This window comes from Microcebus murinus, chromosome 6 (assembly GCF_040939455.1).
Source record: "Microcebus murinus isolate Inina chromosome 6, M.murinus_Inina_mat1.0, whole genome shotgun sequence".
Taxonomy (NCBI): Eukaryota; Metazoa; Chordata; class Mammalia; order Primates; family Cheirogaleidae; genus Microcebus; species Microcebus murinus.
The window spans coordinates 3,296,637-3,312,236 of NC_134109.1; the positions used below are offsets into that span (position 1 = coordinate 3,296,637).

A 15,600-nucleotide genomic window follows, 5' to 3' on the forward strand; every position below is an offset into this window, starting at 1 on the left:
GAAAGACAATCCCATAGTTTTATAGGGAGGCCCAGGCCAGAACCCAGGTTTAACTACCCCAAAGCCCAAGAGAATACTCCACCCCTTAAAGAAATCATTGAATTATCAGACATTAGGGCCAACTCAAGACCCTACTCTCCACACCAAGGTCCTAACACTGCACTTCTTGGTCTAGGTCCTGAAAGAACTCTAGCTATAATTCCCACACCTCAGCACACACTTGTTCCATTTCCTGGCCTTAAAGAACCACACAGATTATGTCCAGGTGTGATGGCTCATGCCTGTAATTCCAGCACTTTGGAAGGCCAAGGCAGGCTTGGTTGAGCCCAGCCTGAGCAGGTGTGAGAAGACCCTGTCTCTACAAAGAAAAAATGAGAGATCTGATTTCTATAAAGGACATTCTCTGGGCCAGGATGGGAGCCCTATTGTGTGGGTGGGTACAAATCCTGAGCTCCCGGCCTGACAAAGGCTCACAGGGTCACACCAGTACACAAACTTGCTATGAGGCCTTTGGCAGGTCATCCATCCCTGTCACAACCTATGCATCATTATGAACCAACGTCCCTATGACGCACTGGGGACAGAGATGAATGACTCCCTGTCCCCTCAGGAAGGAGGGATCGTGCAGCACGTGACACAGTGCAGCATTTTTCCTGGTACTGAGATTGCTCTGAAAATTAGGAGTGGTCAGAAAGGCCAAAATTTCAAAAGTTCAAGACAATGCAGGAATAGGGCCAACTCTATCTTTTTGGTTACTCTGGAATACCAGTAGGTAAAGCTGTGGCAATTAGAAAAGTAGTTGACCGGATGAGCACGGTTTACAGACATGCTGGGGAAATTTAAAATACCTTAATTATGGTTTGGTGGTTTTGTTAAAAGTCAAGTTCTACACAAACAAAATTATTTTGTTTGATTTTAAACACATCTCAGCAGTACAAGAGGGACAAAATGGCTGGGTATAGGAGTCAGACTAGATGAATGACTGTGGTACAACAGTAACTACCCCTCAGGACCATTTTGAGGATTCAGCTAAAGGAAAATGAAGAGGTTCAAATTTACTCCAGTAATCTGCTCTTTGAGGAGGGCCAGCTTTAAGTTATCCCCAGGTCAAAGGCTTGGAGTCAGTGGTTGGTACACTGGAGGTAACAGCTCAGGGCTCAATCCCAATATCCCCAACTCCTTCCCTGCCCTTCAAGCAGCACTGATTACACAGAGTACTTCCTGCCCCTCTCTAAACTTTTAGGACCTCAACTATACCTTAAGTTTGTCAACTTCAGAATGAACTTGCTTAGAAAGCTATCTTCCCTATTCCCTCATTCTTAACTAGAGATATATATTATATTCACAGTTACACAGCTATATGTTAGAATTTCTTAGTAAGTATCTGTCAGTTTTCAGGAACTATAAAATTGAGGCAGATTCAGTTCACAGAACAAGACCATAGGACCTAAGGAAAGCCAGTGACCCAATGAAATGAGCAACATCTGTTTTTTGAGTAGGGCTGGCAAGTGTTAACTGCAGAAGGATATGTCTAACACAAATCCAAAGCAGCAGCTACAAAACAGGGCAGATTTCAATGCTTTGATCATTAGAAAATGAAAACTTAGGTTAATGTTAATATTAAAGCAGAGACAAAAATATAATTTTAACATTGTTTTAATCAAGTAACTTAGCTGTTTGAAACAGGAAATTTTAAGACAGTTCAATAGAGCAAAGTGAAGAATTACTCTATTAGGATAACCTGTGAATAAAGCTCAGGTTATATGAATTTGAACTCCATTGTAAGTTTGGCACCAGACTGAACACTGGTCTAAGCCAAAATTTTCTCTTTAGTGTTTAGAAGCCCTGAACATGTTTTCCTTCAGATTAAAAAGTAAAAGCTTTATAACAGAACCTCATTAGCTTGACACTGAGTATGCTGAATGCAACTTAGCTTAGATCACCAGAATTTCAGTTAATGAAAGCAAATCGGCCTTGCAGCAAGAATTTGAAACCTAGGCAACATGTGAATTTGCAAAAAACATCTTCTCTTTGGTGTGTCAAAGCACATTCCCCTCTGGGTATGTGGCTCCTGCTCCTCTCTCACCAGAATCTATCAAAAGGCAGCTGGAGGCCAATTCTTACCTCTCCAGTAAGACTGCTAGGTTTCAATTCCTTAAGATATCAAGCTAACAAGATTTTATTACATCAAATGTTTGTATAATTTCAATGCAAAAGAATTTGTTATTAAGGTCTCAATCTGTGAGATGGGTCACAAAGAAATGACAGGTGAATGATGTAAGCCAGTGCTCCAAACAAAACTAACCATATGCATTCTTAATTTCCACTGTGCACTTTTTGTGGAAAGGAATTAAATGCAGTAAAGTGTTTCCCTGGAAGGTGATTACTCAAATATCATCAAGAACCCCTACCGAGTTCAGATCAGCCAATTGGGCAAGGAGTTCACAAGTTATTAACTCTCATGTGTCCAAATGTAAAGCCCTAGATGGGCTGGCTCAGGCCCCTGTCCTTGCACTCAGTGGCCATCATCACAGACTTCTTGGGTGCCTGGATATATTCAATGTGAAGTAAAAATTATCCCAAGTCTTACACCAAAATAGAGGCTCTGACTTAGAAGTATGCTTTTAGCTTTGTTTCTTTTTAAATAAGACATTTTTTGGGGAAAAAATATCAAGTTTGAAACACAGTAACACTTATTTTGGCAAGATAGCAACCAAAATCTAAAAAGCATAAGCTACACATCCAAATGTAAAAGGCATTAAAGAACAAACCATAAGGGGAAAAGAACCCACACCGAACAAAAGATAAAGTCTAAACATTTTGAAATTATAATTTAAACCATAAGGACAAAAGCTGAAAAATTATGCTTAGTTTTTGCCAGAGATTAAGTGCACCTTTTCCTGTTTCCCCCAAGTAGAAATCATAGTTTAATATTTAATCACACCCCAAAGTGAGTTTTTATCTCAGTACAAAGCAACCACTACATACACATAAAATGCTTATTTGTTAATGTAATAATTTCCCTGGCTCATCCGACGTGCAATGCACATGACTTCAAAGACTACAAATTGGGGGCAAGTGTACACAAATTGAAAAAAACACAATTCCAAATTTCAAGTCCTGCTCTTACAATTATTTATAGGACACTCAGAACATTTTTACTTCTCAGTAAGATGTTGTACTGACTGTCTCAGTTTACCTCAGAATATACATTATCAGATGCCAATTTGAGGGACTAGAGGAAACTTATAAAGTACTATATTTCTTAATGGCTGAATTAAGGTAATTACAAGTAAGTCTGTTTTACCTTCTGCTTAGGACCTCTTTATGGTCTCAGCACCTAACAATACCTAACAGGCTCCAAGAATGCTATCAGTTAAACAATGGTGCAACATTTTAAAAAGGAGCCTATTGCTTCAGCTTAAGTCATTCAGAGCCAAAAATCTGAAGAATGACCAAAATCAAATATCTTTATAACTGTATAAATGTGATCCAAATGTGTCCACCACTAGTTTTTCAAAAAGAAACATGCTATAAATAAGCAAACTACATCTGCTCACTGATTTGTGTATGGACTCCCTAGATGTCTCATTGGGCTTAATTACAGACCACTCACAGTAACAGATTTTTAGTATAAAGTGTAGCATGATGTTAAGCCATTTTAGCTTTTTGCACATACATGTTGCACTTCTGGCTGATAAATGAGAAAAATTTGCAGCATTACATTGTTAAGCTAGGTTGCATCCATCCCTTTAAATGGCATCAATATCAATGTCATCATCCTTGTTATCAGACTTCACAGTTTCAACTTTCGGTACACTGGCAGTCTTCGAATACACCACCTGATAAAAAACGATTTTATTGATTACAAACCTTTGTCCCAATAAACCTGCTTATAAATCAATATAAATTGTGGTCACAAAGTAGAAAACAGCCTAGATGCAGCTATCATTCTTCATCAGTTTTGTTAATAGAAAAACTTAAAAGTTATCTGACATGGTCTCTACAGTCTAAACATATCTTTTTAGTCTTTATAGACCATAACATCTGTGGGTAGGAGCAATCTCCACCACCCTATTATGATTTTCCAATATACTGAGGCTGCATTTTATTGCACCTTAAATCTGAAGCTACTTAAAATTCCCATTTTATATTACTGCTCACAAACCTTTTAATTTCAAACACCTATTGCCAACACCACATTCAACACTTCCCCCAGTGTTTACCTCAATGTTCTCATCTTCATCATCTTCTTCACCACCAGAAGATTCTTCCTCTGCCTCCTTCAACCATTTTATAAATGGTTCTGCTTTGACACGAATCTCTTTGGCAAGTTCTTTTGAGACATACTTCTTAGAGGCCTAAAAAATGTTCAGTACAATTTTCTTAGTTTAAGAACTTTAATTTACTTTGGATTTATATAATCCCCCTCCTCTTCTGAGCTCTTTGAGGGCACTAGGTCATCTTAATCTTGAATCCTCAACAGAATAGACATATTCAACAAATACGTTTATTAGATTCTAAAGCAGTTTCTGCTGTTATGACTACAAAGCTGACACAGTGGGGAAGCACCTACAAGTTCTACCAGTCAAGCTCAGGGACTGCATTTTAACATAGACCAGAAATCACTTCATCCAAAAAAAATCAACACCTCTTTAATACTTTTGAACTTGATAAGATCACTAAGTATATACCCCACCTTTTCCGACCAGCTGATGATGACCTCCTCTTCTAAAAGGTCTGCGTCATACATCTCCTTCAAGATATGAGGAATCTTGGAGATGAGCTGAGCTTGATGCATTGCTACCACACACTCCAAACCATGAAGAAGGTACCGTTGAGCTTTTTTGTTGTTGTGACAGAACTGCAAATAGACATCTTGGCATTAACAAACTTTTTTATTTATTTTTTTTTTTTTGCACTCGAACATTTGTGGATTTTTTTTTTTTTTTTTTTGCACTCGAACATTTGTGGAAACAAACTTTTTTAGATGTTCTAAGTTGACAATTCTAGTATCCAAATAGTCATTCCCTTAAAATTGTTCCTTAAGGGTATGGCCCATAAAACAGAAGTTCAAAAAGGTCAATGCATAAACATCCCTATATTTATTTATAAAGGCCTATGTACAGCATTTTCAAATGCTCAAAGGCTTATCAGGTGGGTCAATTATCTCCACTTTCAGGACAAAAAACTAGCAAAAGTGGTTAAATCGACAGTCCTAAGGTCACGCAGCTGTTATCTCATTTAAAACAATTAGCTTACTCGTAGGAAATGGCGCCTGTATTTCTTAATTTGTTCTCTAATCTTCTCATTAAATAGAACTTCAGTAAGAACAAGAGGGCCCATGGCTTTTACATCCAGTCTTTCTGCTTCAGCAACAATTTCTTTGTCAGATGAGTCAATAATACCCTCTTCTTTCTTTTTCTGCAAATAAAAAGGAAATAATTCAGTGAAATGGAGACACACTTTGCTAGGCTTGGGATACCAGTTAGTCCTTCATGGACCTATTTCTCCCGATAGAATTTATAATTTCTTCACAATCAAGCTCACTGCAGCCTCAACTCCTGGGCTCAAGTGATCATCCTGCCTCAGCATCCTGATGAGCTTTAACTTTAGGTGTGAGCCACTGCATCTGGCCTTTGAATTTAATTTCTAAATGATACACAATTGCTAAAGACAGTGCCCAGAACCACCCTCAAAAAATATTTAATTAGGCCAGGCGCGGTGGCTCACGCCTGTAATCCTAGCACTTTGGGAGGCCGGGGCGGGCAGATTGCTCAAGGTCAGGAGTTCGAAACCAGCCTGAGCAAGACCCCGTCTGTACTAAAAAGAGAAAGAAATTAATTGGCCAACTAAAAATATGTATACAAAAAATTAGCCGGGCATGGTGGCGCATGCCTGTAGTCCCAGCTACTCGGGAGGCTGAGGCAGAAGGATTGCTGAGCCCAGGAGATTGAGGTTGCTGTGAGCTAGGCTGACGCCACGGCACTCACTCTAGCCTGGGCAACAAAGTGAGACTCTGTCTCAAAAAAAAAAAAAAAAAAATTTAATCAATCAACAGAAAAGCTAAAAAAAAGCCTTGCATTAGAATATTCTAAAGATATCATGAAAATTACCAATTACCCAGCTGAAAGCCATAAACATCTAAAAGCCCAAGGTTAAGATGAAGTTGATTTATAGATCTAGGAAATGTTTTACCTTGACAAAATCAAACAGGATATTTACGCGCTCTTCAACGGTTCTTTCCAAATCGTCACTGAGTGTCAGAACTTTTGCATGGTCACTGATTTCATCCATTCTCCGCCTTTGAGCTTCCTCAGTTGTATCCTCCCCCCAATCATCGTCCTCCTCTTCTTCCTGTTTACAAAATCAAATGCTTGGTCAAAGGCCTTAATAGAAAAAATAGTAAAAATTTTGTCAAGTTAATAGCATCAAGCTAATTTCCTACCAAAATAAATTCAATTTAATTGAAGCAGCAACACTTGGAATCCAAAATACAGTTGTAACATCACATTGTCCACTTCCACCAAATGCCACATACTTTACGCAATTTTTGTGCCTACCATGCCATCAACCCTGCACTCACCACAGCATGTGGAGGACTGATTTCATTTGGTGGTGGTGGTGGTGGTGTCTCACTGCTGGATACAGAGCCATTTTCCTTGTCTTTGCCCTTTCTATTTTTCTTTTCCTTTTCTTTCTTTCCTGTACTACTGTCACTATTCTCTGCAAGAAAAAACAAGGAAAACAGGAATTTAGTTCCATAGTTCATATTACACCTCAATGCCCATCATACACATTTAAAGCTCAGCCTTTCTGCTATGGATCACCTCTGAAAACCCACATAACACAATCTATAACTCTAAGGGGCTTCTTCACAGATCAAATTCATCACAGGTGAGAAACGCAGGCTAAGAATGGACTGACAAAATACTGGGGGTATTAACTGTTGGGGAAGATTAAGATAAGTTGGTGATGCCACAGATGACCAGGCACTGAAAGGTGGATGAACCCCCCTTCACCATCCCTCATAAACTTGAACAAGGACCTACCTCAAAACCCAGCTACGCCAATAGTTGGAACACTGTTTAAGTCTATATAACGGCTTGTCTCACGGAAAGAGAACACCGGAATAGGTTAGACTTTCTTGCTATAGCAAGCTCAAATTGTGTCAGACAGTTTTGATCATCTGCCACAGAGTGTTGCTTGCAATGCTCTAAGGACATTTAATGAATTTAATGAGTTAAGCCCTCATACACAAAACAGTACCAGAAGTAGATCCTTAATTGGATTCCCAACACAAGTCTGTTTTATAATAATTTCATCCATTCTAAAATAACCTGTCTTAAAATAGATATACATGGCAGAATATTTTTCACCTTTAATGGTAAGTAAAATCATCGTACATTTTCCAACGGAGCCTCAGATTTAATAAAATAGTACAAGGATTACAGCGCCCTTATATTCCAGTTTTGTAACAAAAGACCTTTCACTTTTGTTTCCAACAACTGGTTGTTTCACGTTAAGATCTTAGCATTCATCATGAAGACTTACCAGGTGGGTTTTTGAGAATGAATGTGCAGAGTTTATGATGTGTGTCAAGCATGCCTCGATAGCCACAGGCTTTACAAGAATTACCTATTGTTTGCTTCTTTGGATTGACATGCTGCCAAAAGAGTAAAAACAAGTATGTCATTCGTAAGATGAAAAATTCTGGGAAAATATATAATCCTCAGAAGTCATCTAAAATACCAGCTTTACAAAACAAATCTTTTGAACAGTGACTTGTTAAAAAAAACAAGTATGTTCATTCCAGTACTTTCTATGTAAAATAATAATAAAAAAAAAAAAAAAACAAGTATGAACTTGAGGTTTTGCATTTTTTACAATTACATCTGTTCAGACTTCTCAGGAACATGATTTAGTGGTATCACAGAACTGATAAAGCATACATGTATTTTTCTTTCGCAAAACCTCAAAGGTACTTACCAGATCTGTTTCAGGATTCTCACACTCAGGACAGAGAACAAATTTTTTAATGAATCCATCCAACATGTCTTGCAGCTTATTCGCCTCATGAGATCCATTGACAATGTAACGGTCATTCTTAACATCAAACTGGGTCTGTGCTCCCAGCTCACAACCAAAATATTTGGTGGGATCTATTTGAGGGGGGGAAAAAAGTCTGAATCATTACAGTTAACTAAATTAATCTTTGGCTACTCATCCATATTTACACAAGCATCACTGTTTTTTAATTATTGGGTTAAACAAATGTGTTGCCCTAGTTTTGTAAACTTAAGGTAATCAATAAATTCTACTTTCCAAGTGGAAAAAGTCCACACTCAACCTTTAAGCTAATTAACATACAATTCAGCCAAGTTCTGCAGTTCAAAGACTGTATCCATAATACGCCCTTTCAGGCTTCTCCAAGCTTTACTTACACGTTGGAGGCCGATTAAGCGCCTTTGCAACGTCAACCATGTTGACTATAACTGTCTTGATTCCATTTCCTTTGCCCTCAACCTAAAGGAAATAAGAATTTTAACTTTGCAGTCTTCCCTGTGAGATGCAATCTTTAAAAATCTACGAAGAGAGCTATCAACTTCCTACAAAAAGGAAGATCAGTATTACCTTGGCAATCAGACGGGGCATCTTGTAGCGATAGAACTGGTCTGACACACTGCGGTTGACGTTGACAGACATTTTGGCTTATTAGTGGCTTTATCAATACGATGAAGAGATCTTTGATTGCAACTTTTTGGTATCTTCTGTCTGGAGAAGAAGGGATGACATAAACGACTGCAAGAGTTCTCGGTCTCTGACATGAAAAAATTTTCGCCACTGAGGCTGTAAGCTTCTTGCTTGTATGCTATGTTTCCCCAATACAGGTACCAATGGCTGCGCAACAGCTCTGAAAGAGAAATTGGAAAAACACAAAAATTCCAATTTTAACATTCCTGAACAGGAACACATTAACATCCCAGTAAGTCATGCTAATTAATTCTACGTTACAAAGCAACTGAGTTCACAAGCAAAACAGCTAACATTCTCATATAACAGGACACACCTGTAGGAACATAAAAGGCTCCCATTTTGACTAAGCTGTAACTCTGGTAGGGAATGTCTGATAAAAACAAACTGCTGCCTCAGCTGTTGTGGATTTGTATCAGACCAAAGGCCATCAGCAGGGCAATGATTTGCTTCTGTGGAGGGACCATATTTTAACTGCTAAAAAATACAAGCCTCCTCCCCCAACCCAAGCCTGCTTTAACAAATTTCCTCCAACACACCTCCATCCTCCATTAGCCATCATTTTAAAACGGGAAACCACGGGACTGTTCTTTATAACTAGTTGTTGCTTCAGCAACCATGGCTTACTTCAAAGCAGCACTTCCTTAATACGAACCATTTGTCTTGGAGTGTGCATTAAGGAAGGGAGAGCAAGAGAACGCCAAGATCCAACCTCGACCTATTCTCCCTTTTCTTCGCTATTCAAACAACAGTTAACCTTCGCCCTCGTTCCCATGGCTACCACGGCTCCCGGGCCTCCGGGCAGCGGCTGGAAAGGCCGTCCCGGGCAGCCCTGCGAAGGGGGGCGGTGAGTGGCCAGGGCGTGGGGGCACATTCCCAGCGTGTCCCCTGAGCCGGCGCCCCCGGCGAGCGCCAGGCAGAGAGCAGAGCGGAGGGAGGAAACGAAACCGGGCCGAGGGCGCCCGGGCTCGGGCCGCCCCCGCCCCCGCCGCGCGCGATGACTCACAAATGCAGCAATTAAGGCCTGACTCAGCCCGCGGCGGCGGCGGGCACGCGCGGCGCGCGCTCCCGCGGGGGAGAGGAGGGGGCGAGGGGCGCCCGGGCGGGTTGCTGGGGGCGCCGCGGGGCCCGGGCCCGCCGCCCGGCCCGCCCCCCCAAACTGCGCCACACGCCGCGGCAGGGTCACGCGGCGGCCGCCGCCATCTTGTGCGGCCGCCATGTCCCCGGCCGCGCCGCGCCCGCGACTCACCGTTTTCGTCAAATAAAGACATAAACCCAACGCTGCTCGCCCGGGACTGGGATGAAGTGAGGCACGTTATAAACCCGAGTCCGAGTCGGCGGAGGCGGCGGCGGAGCGCAGCGGAGGAGCGGCCGGGCCAGGTGCCGCCGCCGAGCAGCGGGGAGGGGCTGTCCCAGCGACGTCCGGGGTCCACACCCGTCAGCGCCGGAGCCTGGCGACCTGGGCGCGGAGAGACGGCGCCGTGAGCCGCGGGCGGGTCGGGGAGGGCGCCTTCCCCGCCAGCCAGCGGCCCGCGGGGGTCGAAGGGGCGGGGAGCACTGGGCAGGGGGCGCGGGGCCACCGCCCCTCCACCGGACTCACCTCTGGAATGTTCTCGCTCTGACTGAACAACGCCGCCGCCGCGCTCAAGCTACCCTCGGCCTGAGCGCCCGCCCTCCGCACCAGGCCCTTGTGCCCATTGGCCGGAGGCCCGCCAGAGCCCGCTTTTCATTGGTCCGCATACTGCGTCAATCGCGCTTTTCCCCGCCCTTTCTGTTTCCTGAGGCTCCACTCGCGGCCTCCGCCCGCCTCCAGCCCCGGGTCCCGGCTTCCTTCTCCTCCCCGCCCCCCCTCGCGTTTCCCAGAGACCCTCGCGGCGCAGCATTCGGGTCTCGCGAGAGCAGGAACGGCCCAGGTGGGGGGCCGTGCTTTGTCGGTTTGGGCGCTGGGAGGAAGATGGCGGTTGGTCCCCTCCCCCGCCTAACCTGGGCCTGGCCGCGGCTTCGCGGTTACGCCTGGTCACGCGGAGGCTGTCGCCTGCAACCGCTCCCGAGTCCGCGTTCTCGGGAAGCAGGCGTCCACCAGTGTTCTCCCGCGGCGGGCGCGCACCCTGCCTTGGGACTCTGGTCTCTGCTCTTCCGGTTGCCCGTCGTTGGGTCTAGAGGAATGAGTTTTTGTTTTCCTTTTTTTACTAATCAGAGAAATGCAAATTAAGAGGAATGAATTGTTTTTCCTCCCACTCCCTAGGCCCAGGTCTTTATCCTGAGTGTAGCCTTTTCTCCGAAAGTCGGTGTGGAGTGGCTGCCGACAGGACGAGCCTGTGATTCGAGCCAAGTCGCATCGTTTCGGGCGAGGCGCGTCACTGCCCTCCGCGTTCAGGCTCCCGGCTTTCGAGAAAGAGGAAGCACCAAATTAGTGTGACTCCGGGGCCTCCTGCGAGCGCCTCTTGGCGGGGTCTGCACCTGCTTCTCTCCTAGGCTGGAAAAGTGCTCTCTAGTTCGTGCCCCACTGTCACTTTGCTCAGAGTGCGCGTCACTTTGGGTTACCGCGCCTCGAATCCACCCCTCCAGTTTGTGAACTGTGACTTCCTTGATAGGCAAGCCATAGCCCAGAGCAGGTGTTAGGTATGAGGTTCCAAGGTAGTCACTTGAAAATTATTATTTAGAAAGCCTCTCATATTTTAGTTCTGTTGAAATGCCCATTCTTTTCAAAACTTAGATTTTGTGTTAAAGTTTCAGTAAGTCTTAAAAGCCCATAGTCCACCCTGCAATTTGAAGACATACTTGTCTGTAATGGAGCGAGGGCTCTCGGGTCTAACCTGCTCTCCTCTGGTCTCTAAGAAGCAGTCGTGGCAAAGTCCTGAGCAGCAGTGTGGATTCCCCCGACTGCATAAAGTAGCAACGTTGCTGAGGACAGGATGCGGTGGATGAGGGGTTGCATTTTGTTTTGCACTAGTCAAATTTGCAGTGTTAGAATTGAAAAGTATGTTGATTTCTATCGAAATCCAAGATTACTCTTCCGTAACTCATAAGCTTTACAAACCATTTAAAAACCGACAGTGTTGGTGGGGCATAAAGGCACGATCCGGAATTGTGAAGTGATTTATGTCCTTTACTGCAGGGGGCTTTTGTTGTAATCACAGGGTGTTTACATTGGTGTATGATTGTTAAGCCAAATGCATAGCGCTTTATGAGTACCAGGGTCAGACAAAATATGAAGGTAGATCCCAGACACGATGCTTGTATTTCACTGTGGAGCATGACTTAGCAATATTGAAACATTGAAGTTTTTGCTTGGCTGCACTCAAATGACATTATTTTAGAAACTATGTTGGAAAATAGGGACCTGAAACTAAGGGTAGAGGATTGCAGCCTCAGAAAAGTTTTTTAATAAATACAAAGTAAATTTTTTATATGTCTGATGGTCCAATTTTGAATTTCATTAAAGAAGTTTGCACTAATTTTAACTTTAATTTTTAGTATGTGTACCACTCACTTGTATGTAACATGGACAACTTTTAAAAATTACTCTTGTGTTCTTTTTTTCCCCGTTTCTTTTTAGTTAACACATAATAATTGTACATATTTATGGGATATAGAGTGGTATTTCAATACACATATACAATGTGTGATGATCCAATCAGGGTAATTAGCATAACCATCCTCAGACATTTATCATTTCTTTGCCTTGTGAACATTCAAAATCCTGTCTTATAGCTTTGTCAAAATATACAATAAATTATCCTTACAAGTATTCACCCTAGAGTGCTAGAGAGCACTAGAACTTATTCCTCTAGAGCTCTCTGGAATCTAGCTGTAATATTGTAACCGTTAACCAATTCTGCTCTCTACTTCCATGAGCTCCAGGTTTTTTAGCTCCCACATGATGTGAGAACATGGTATTTACCTTTCTGAGCCTGACTTATTTTACTTAATGTAATGTCCCCCAAGCTCATTGTATATTGCCTCAAATGATGGGATTTCGTTTTTTTCATGGCTGAATAATATTCCATTGTTTATATATACCACTTTTTTTAATGTGTTCATTTGTTGATGTTGTTATTTAGGTTGATTCCATATCTTTGCTATTATGACTAGAGCTGCAGTAAACACAGGGGTGCAGATATCCCTTCAGTATACTGATTTCCTTTCTTTTGGATAGATGCCCAGTAATGGGAATGCTAGATCATATGGTAGTCCTATTTTTGGTTTTTTGAGAAACCTCCATACTGTGTTCCATAATGGTTGTAGTAATTTACATTTCCACCAGAAATGTATGAGTTCCCATTTCTCTACATTTTCACTAGTTATTTATTGTCTTTTTAAAAAAATTTTTTTATTTTAGCATATTATGTGGGTACAAGTGTTAAGGTTACATATATTGCCCATGCCCCCTATTTGTTGTCTTTTTTTTTTTTTTTTTTTTTTTTTTTTGAGACAGAGTCTCACTTTGTTGCCCAGGCTAGAGTGAGTGCCGTAGCATCAGCCTAGCTCACAGCAACCTCAAACTCCTGGGCTTGAGTGATCCTTCTGCCTCAGCCTCCCAGGTAGCTGGGACTACAGGCATGCGCCACCATGCCCGGCTAATTTTTTATATATATATTAGTTGGCCAATTAATTTCTTTCTATTTATAGTAGAGACGGGGTCTCGCTCTTGCTCAGGCTGGTTTTGAACTCCTGACCTTGAGCAATCCGCCCGCCTCGGCCTCCCAAGAGCTAGGATTACAGGCGTGAGCCACAGCGCCCGGCCTTGTTGTCTTTTTGATAATAGCCATTCTAACTGGGGTATTATGATACCTCATTGTGGTTTTGATTTGCATTTCCCTGATGATTATAGATGTCAAGCATTTTTTCATACACTTAGGTTGGCCATTTGTGTATCTTTTTTAGAGAAATGTCTATTCAGATCCTTTTCCCATTCTTTAATTGTTATTAGGTTTTTTGCTGTTGAGTTCCTTGCATATCTGGATATTAGTCCTTAAAAATTACTCTTAATTATACCATTTGTTGAATGCTCATTGTATCCTAGGAATTTGCTAAGTCTCCTGAATATATTATCTAATTTGTTTCTTAGACCTTATGAGGAATTTTTATTCCCATTTTACTAAGCAAACTGAGGCTTGGTGGAAGAAATTAGGCAACTTCCCCAAGATTATATACCTGGTAAATGGCAGAGCTAGGACTTAAACCCAGATCTGTCTGATCTCAGAGCCTGTTTCCTTAACCATTATGTGGCACAGCATCTCTAGGTAAATATAAATAAACTAGGTAGTTTGCATATGTAATCCCATCGAATTCTTTAGCAATCACGTGAGGGGGTGTTGTGCCGATTTTATAGGTGAGGAAAGATGCGTTTGAACTCCAGCTTGTCTGACGCCAAGCTCATTGCACAATTCCACCTCCCCTTTCTGCGTCTCCGCCTCATTTGGCTGCATGAGTTCCTCCAGTCAGGTGCTCACAGTTCATTAAATAATGGACACTCGGTGCTTATGAAACCCTTGAATGAGTACATGAGTCATGCACTTCCGCGCATGCCCTGGATGGCAGGCACGCAGAGCTGCTGGAAAAAGTAAGTTGGTGTCTGTGATTCTGTTTAGCATGAATTAGCCCCCTTGAGCAAGGTGGACTCTGTGTGCACTGAAAGCTTTGTGTATCTGAGCTCTGGGCCATTGAACGGACTAATGTAATGTCCACTGTGAGGGGCTGTCTGGCTGCCCAGCTGGCCTTCCTCTGTGGCAGCACTCCCCCCCCACCCCACCCCCACCCTGCTTTTAAAGCTGCACAGTTACTTACTTAGGTTCCCGCCTCCCCTACTGGAAGACGAGCCACAGGGCATATGCATCACTTTTCTTCCAGCACTAGCCTGTCACAGAGGTCTGCATAGAGCAGACATTCAAAGCTGCTGGCAAGGAACCAAAGGTTACCTGGTGAGTTTGCAGGTGGTGCTAACTTGAGAGCTGGTGTCCTCACCCATGGTAATCCAACACATCTGTATCGATAAACATTGCTGTGCTAGGCAGTGAGGATGCAGTCTCACCTACATCACAGACCCTGCCCAGGGAGGTCACCGGTAAACAAATGGAGGCTAATATTTGCTTGAGGGGTACCCCACTGAAGCTTGCCCTCCTCTGTGAAATCTCTGACCCTCTGGGCAGGATGTCTCCCTGCCTTTGAGACCTGCCCAGCCCCCACCTCGTCCACACCTGGCGTCCAGGCCACTCTGTTGTAGTTGCCTGTTTCCTCATTCAGTTCCATCTTCCTCATACGGCCGGGCAACCTGAGGGCAGGGGACTTGCAGCTGAGGAGAACAAAGGAATCAGAACTTTGGTGGAGGAATAGGAGCCTCCAATCCCGAAAGGGACGGTGGCAGGAAGCAGCGATGACTCTGAGGAAAAGATGAGGCGCCCAGGTGGGGGTTTGCTGGGGACCGATGTATGGCGCGGGGACCCCCAGCAGAGTCTCTTGTGTGTCATGCCAACTCTGGAAAGAGAGAGAGTGCAAAGTGGGGCCGGTTCTGCCCTCGTGTCATCCTGCACGCGGCGGATGATGGAGGAATGTGGACGAATCCAGGCCCCACTGTTGGACTGGTTTTGTCGCCGCCACACACAGCTCCCCAGTCAGGACAGTGACGCCACGCTCACCGCAATCCTTCAGGGAAGGAGGTGTGTGATCGTGGAACGGGATCCTCCCTGCGGGATTCTAGGGCAGCTGGAAAGGCGTTGCTGGGTCGCACAAGTGCTGGAGGGACACGGGCTGCCACACATGTCCTGCCCAAGACCCCAGGCTTCCCGCTCTCACTCCCGACAGCCATTCATTCGCAAACCTTCCTGGGGGAGCATCTTCACTCTC

At 43.6% G+C, this 15,600-nt stretch overlaps 1 protein-coding gene, 1 long non-coding RNA gene and 1 other non-coding gene across 4 annotated transcripts; 1 reads left to right on the plus strand and 2 right to left on the minus strand.

The window, feature by feature from the left end:
* Positions 1–1,640: 1,640 nt before the first annotated feature.
* On the minus strand, positions 1,641–10,471 carry EIF5 (eukaryotic translation initiation factor 5). 2 transcript variants are annotated; one of them, XM_012746405.2, is made up of 12 exons: positions 10,355–10,456; positions 10,004–10,213; positions 8,635–8,914; positions 8,445–8,526; positions 7,990–8,162; positions 7,555–7,666; positions 6,587–6,726; positions 6,199–6,357; positions 5,263–5,424; positions 4,700–4,864; positions 4,227–4,361; positions 1,641–3,842 (listed from the first exon to the last, which is right to left on the minus strand). In XM_012746405.2, exons 3-12 carry the CDS (start codon positions 8,704–8,706, stop codon positions 3,753–3,755), a joined length of 1,290 nt encoding a protein of 429 aa, XP_012601859.1. In that variant the 5' UTR covers positions 8,707–8,914; positions 10,004–10,213; positions 10,355–10,456; the 3' UTR covers positions 1,641–3,752. The 2 variants fall into 2 exon arrangements, with proteins under 2 accessions (XP_012601859.1, XP_012601862.1); XM_012746408.3 differs by lacking the exon at positions 10,004–10,213 and having other exon boundaries at positions 10,355–10,471.
* LOC142871766 (small nucleolar RNA SNORA28) lies at positions 7,084–7,208 on the minus strand. Its single transcript, XR_012919958.1, has one exon. It is a non-coding gene; the product is annotated as a small nucleolar RNA SNORA28 (small nucleolar RNA).
* Positions 10,472–10,582: 111 nt separating the features above from the next.
* Positions 10,583–12,049, plus strand: LOC142871426 (uncharacterized). The gene is made up of 2 exons (XR_012919661.1): positions 10,583–10,667; positions 11,000–12,049. It is a non-coding gene; the product is annotated as an uncharacterized LOC142871426 (long non-coding RNA).
* The last annotated feature ends 3,551 nt before the right edge of the window (positions 12,050–15,600 follow it).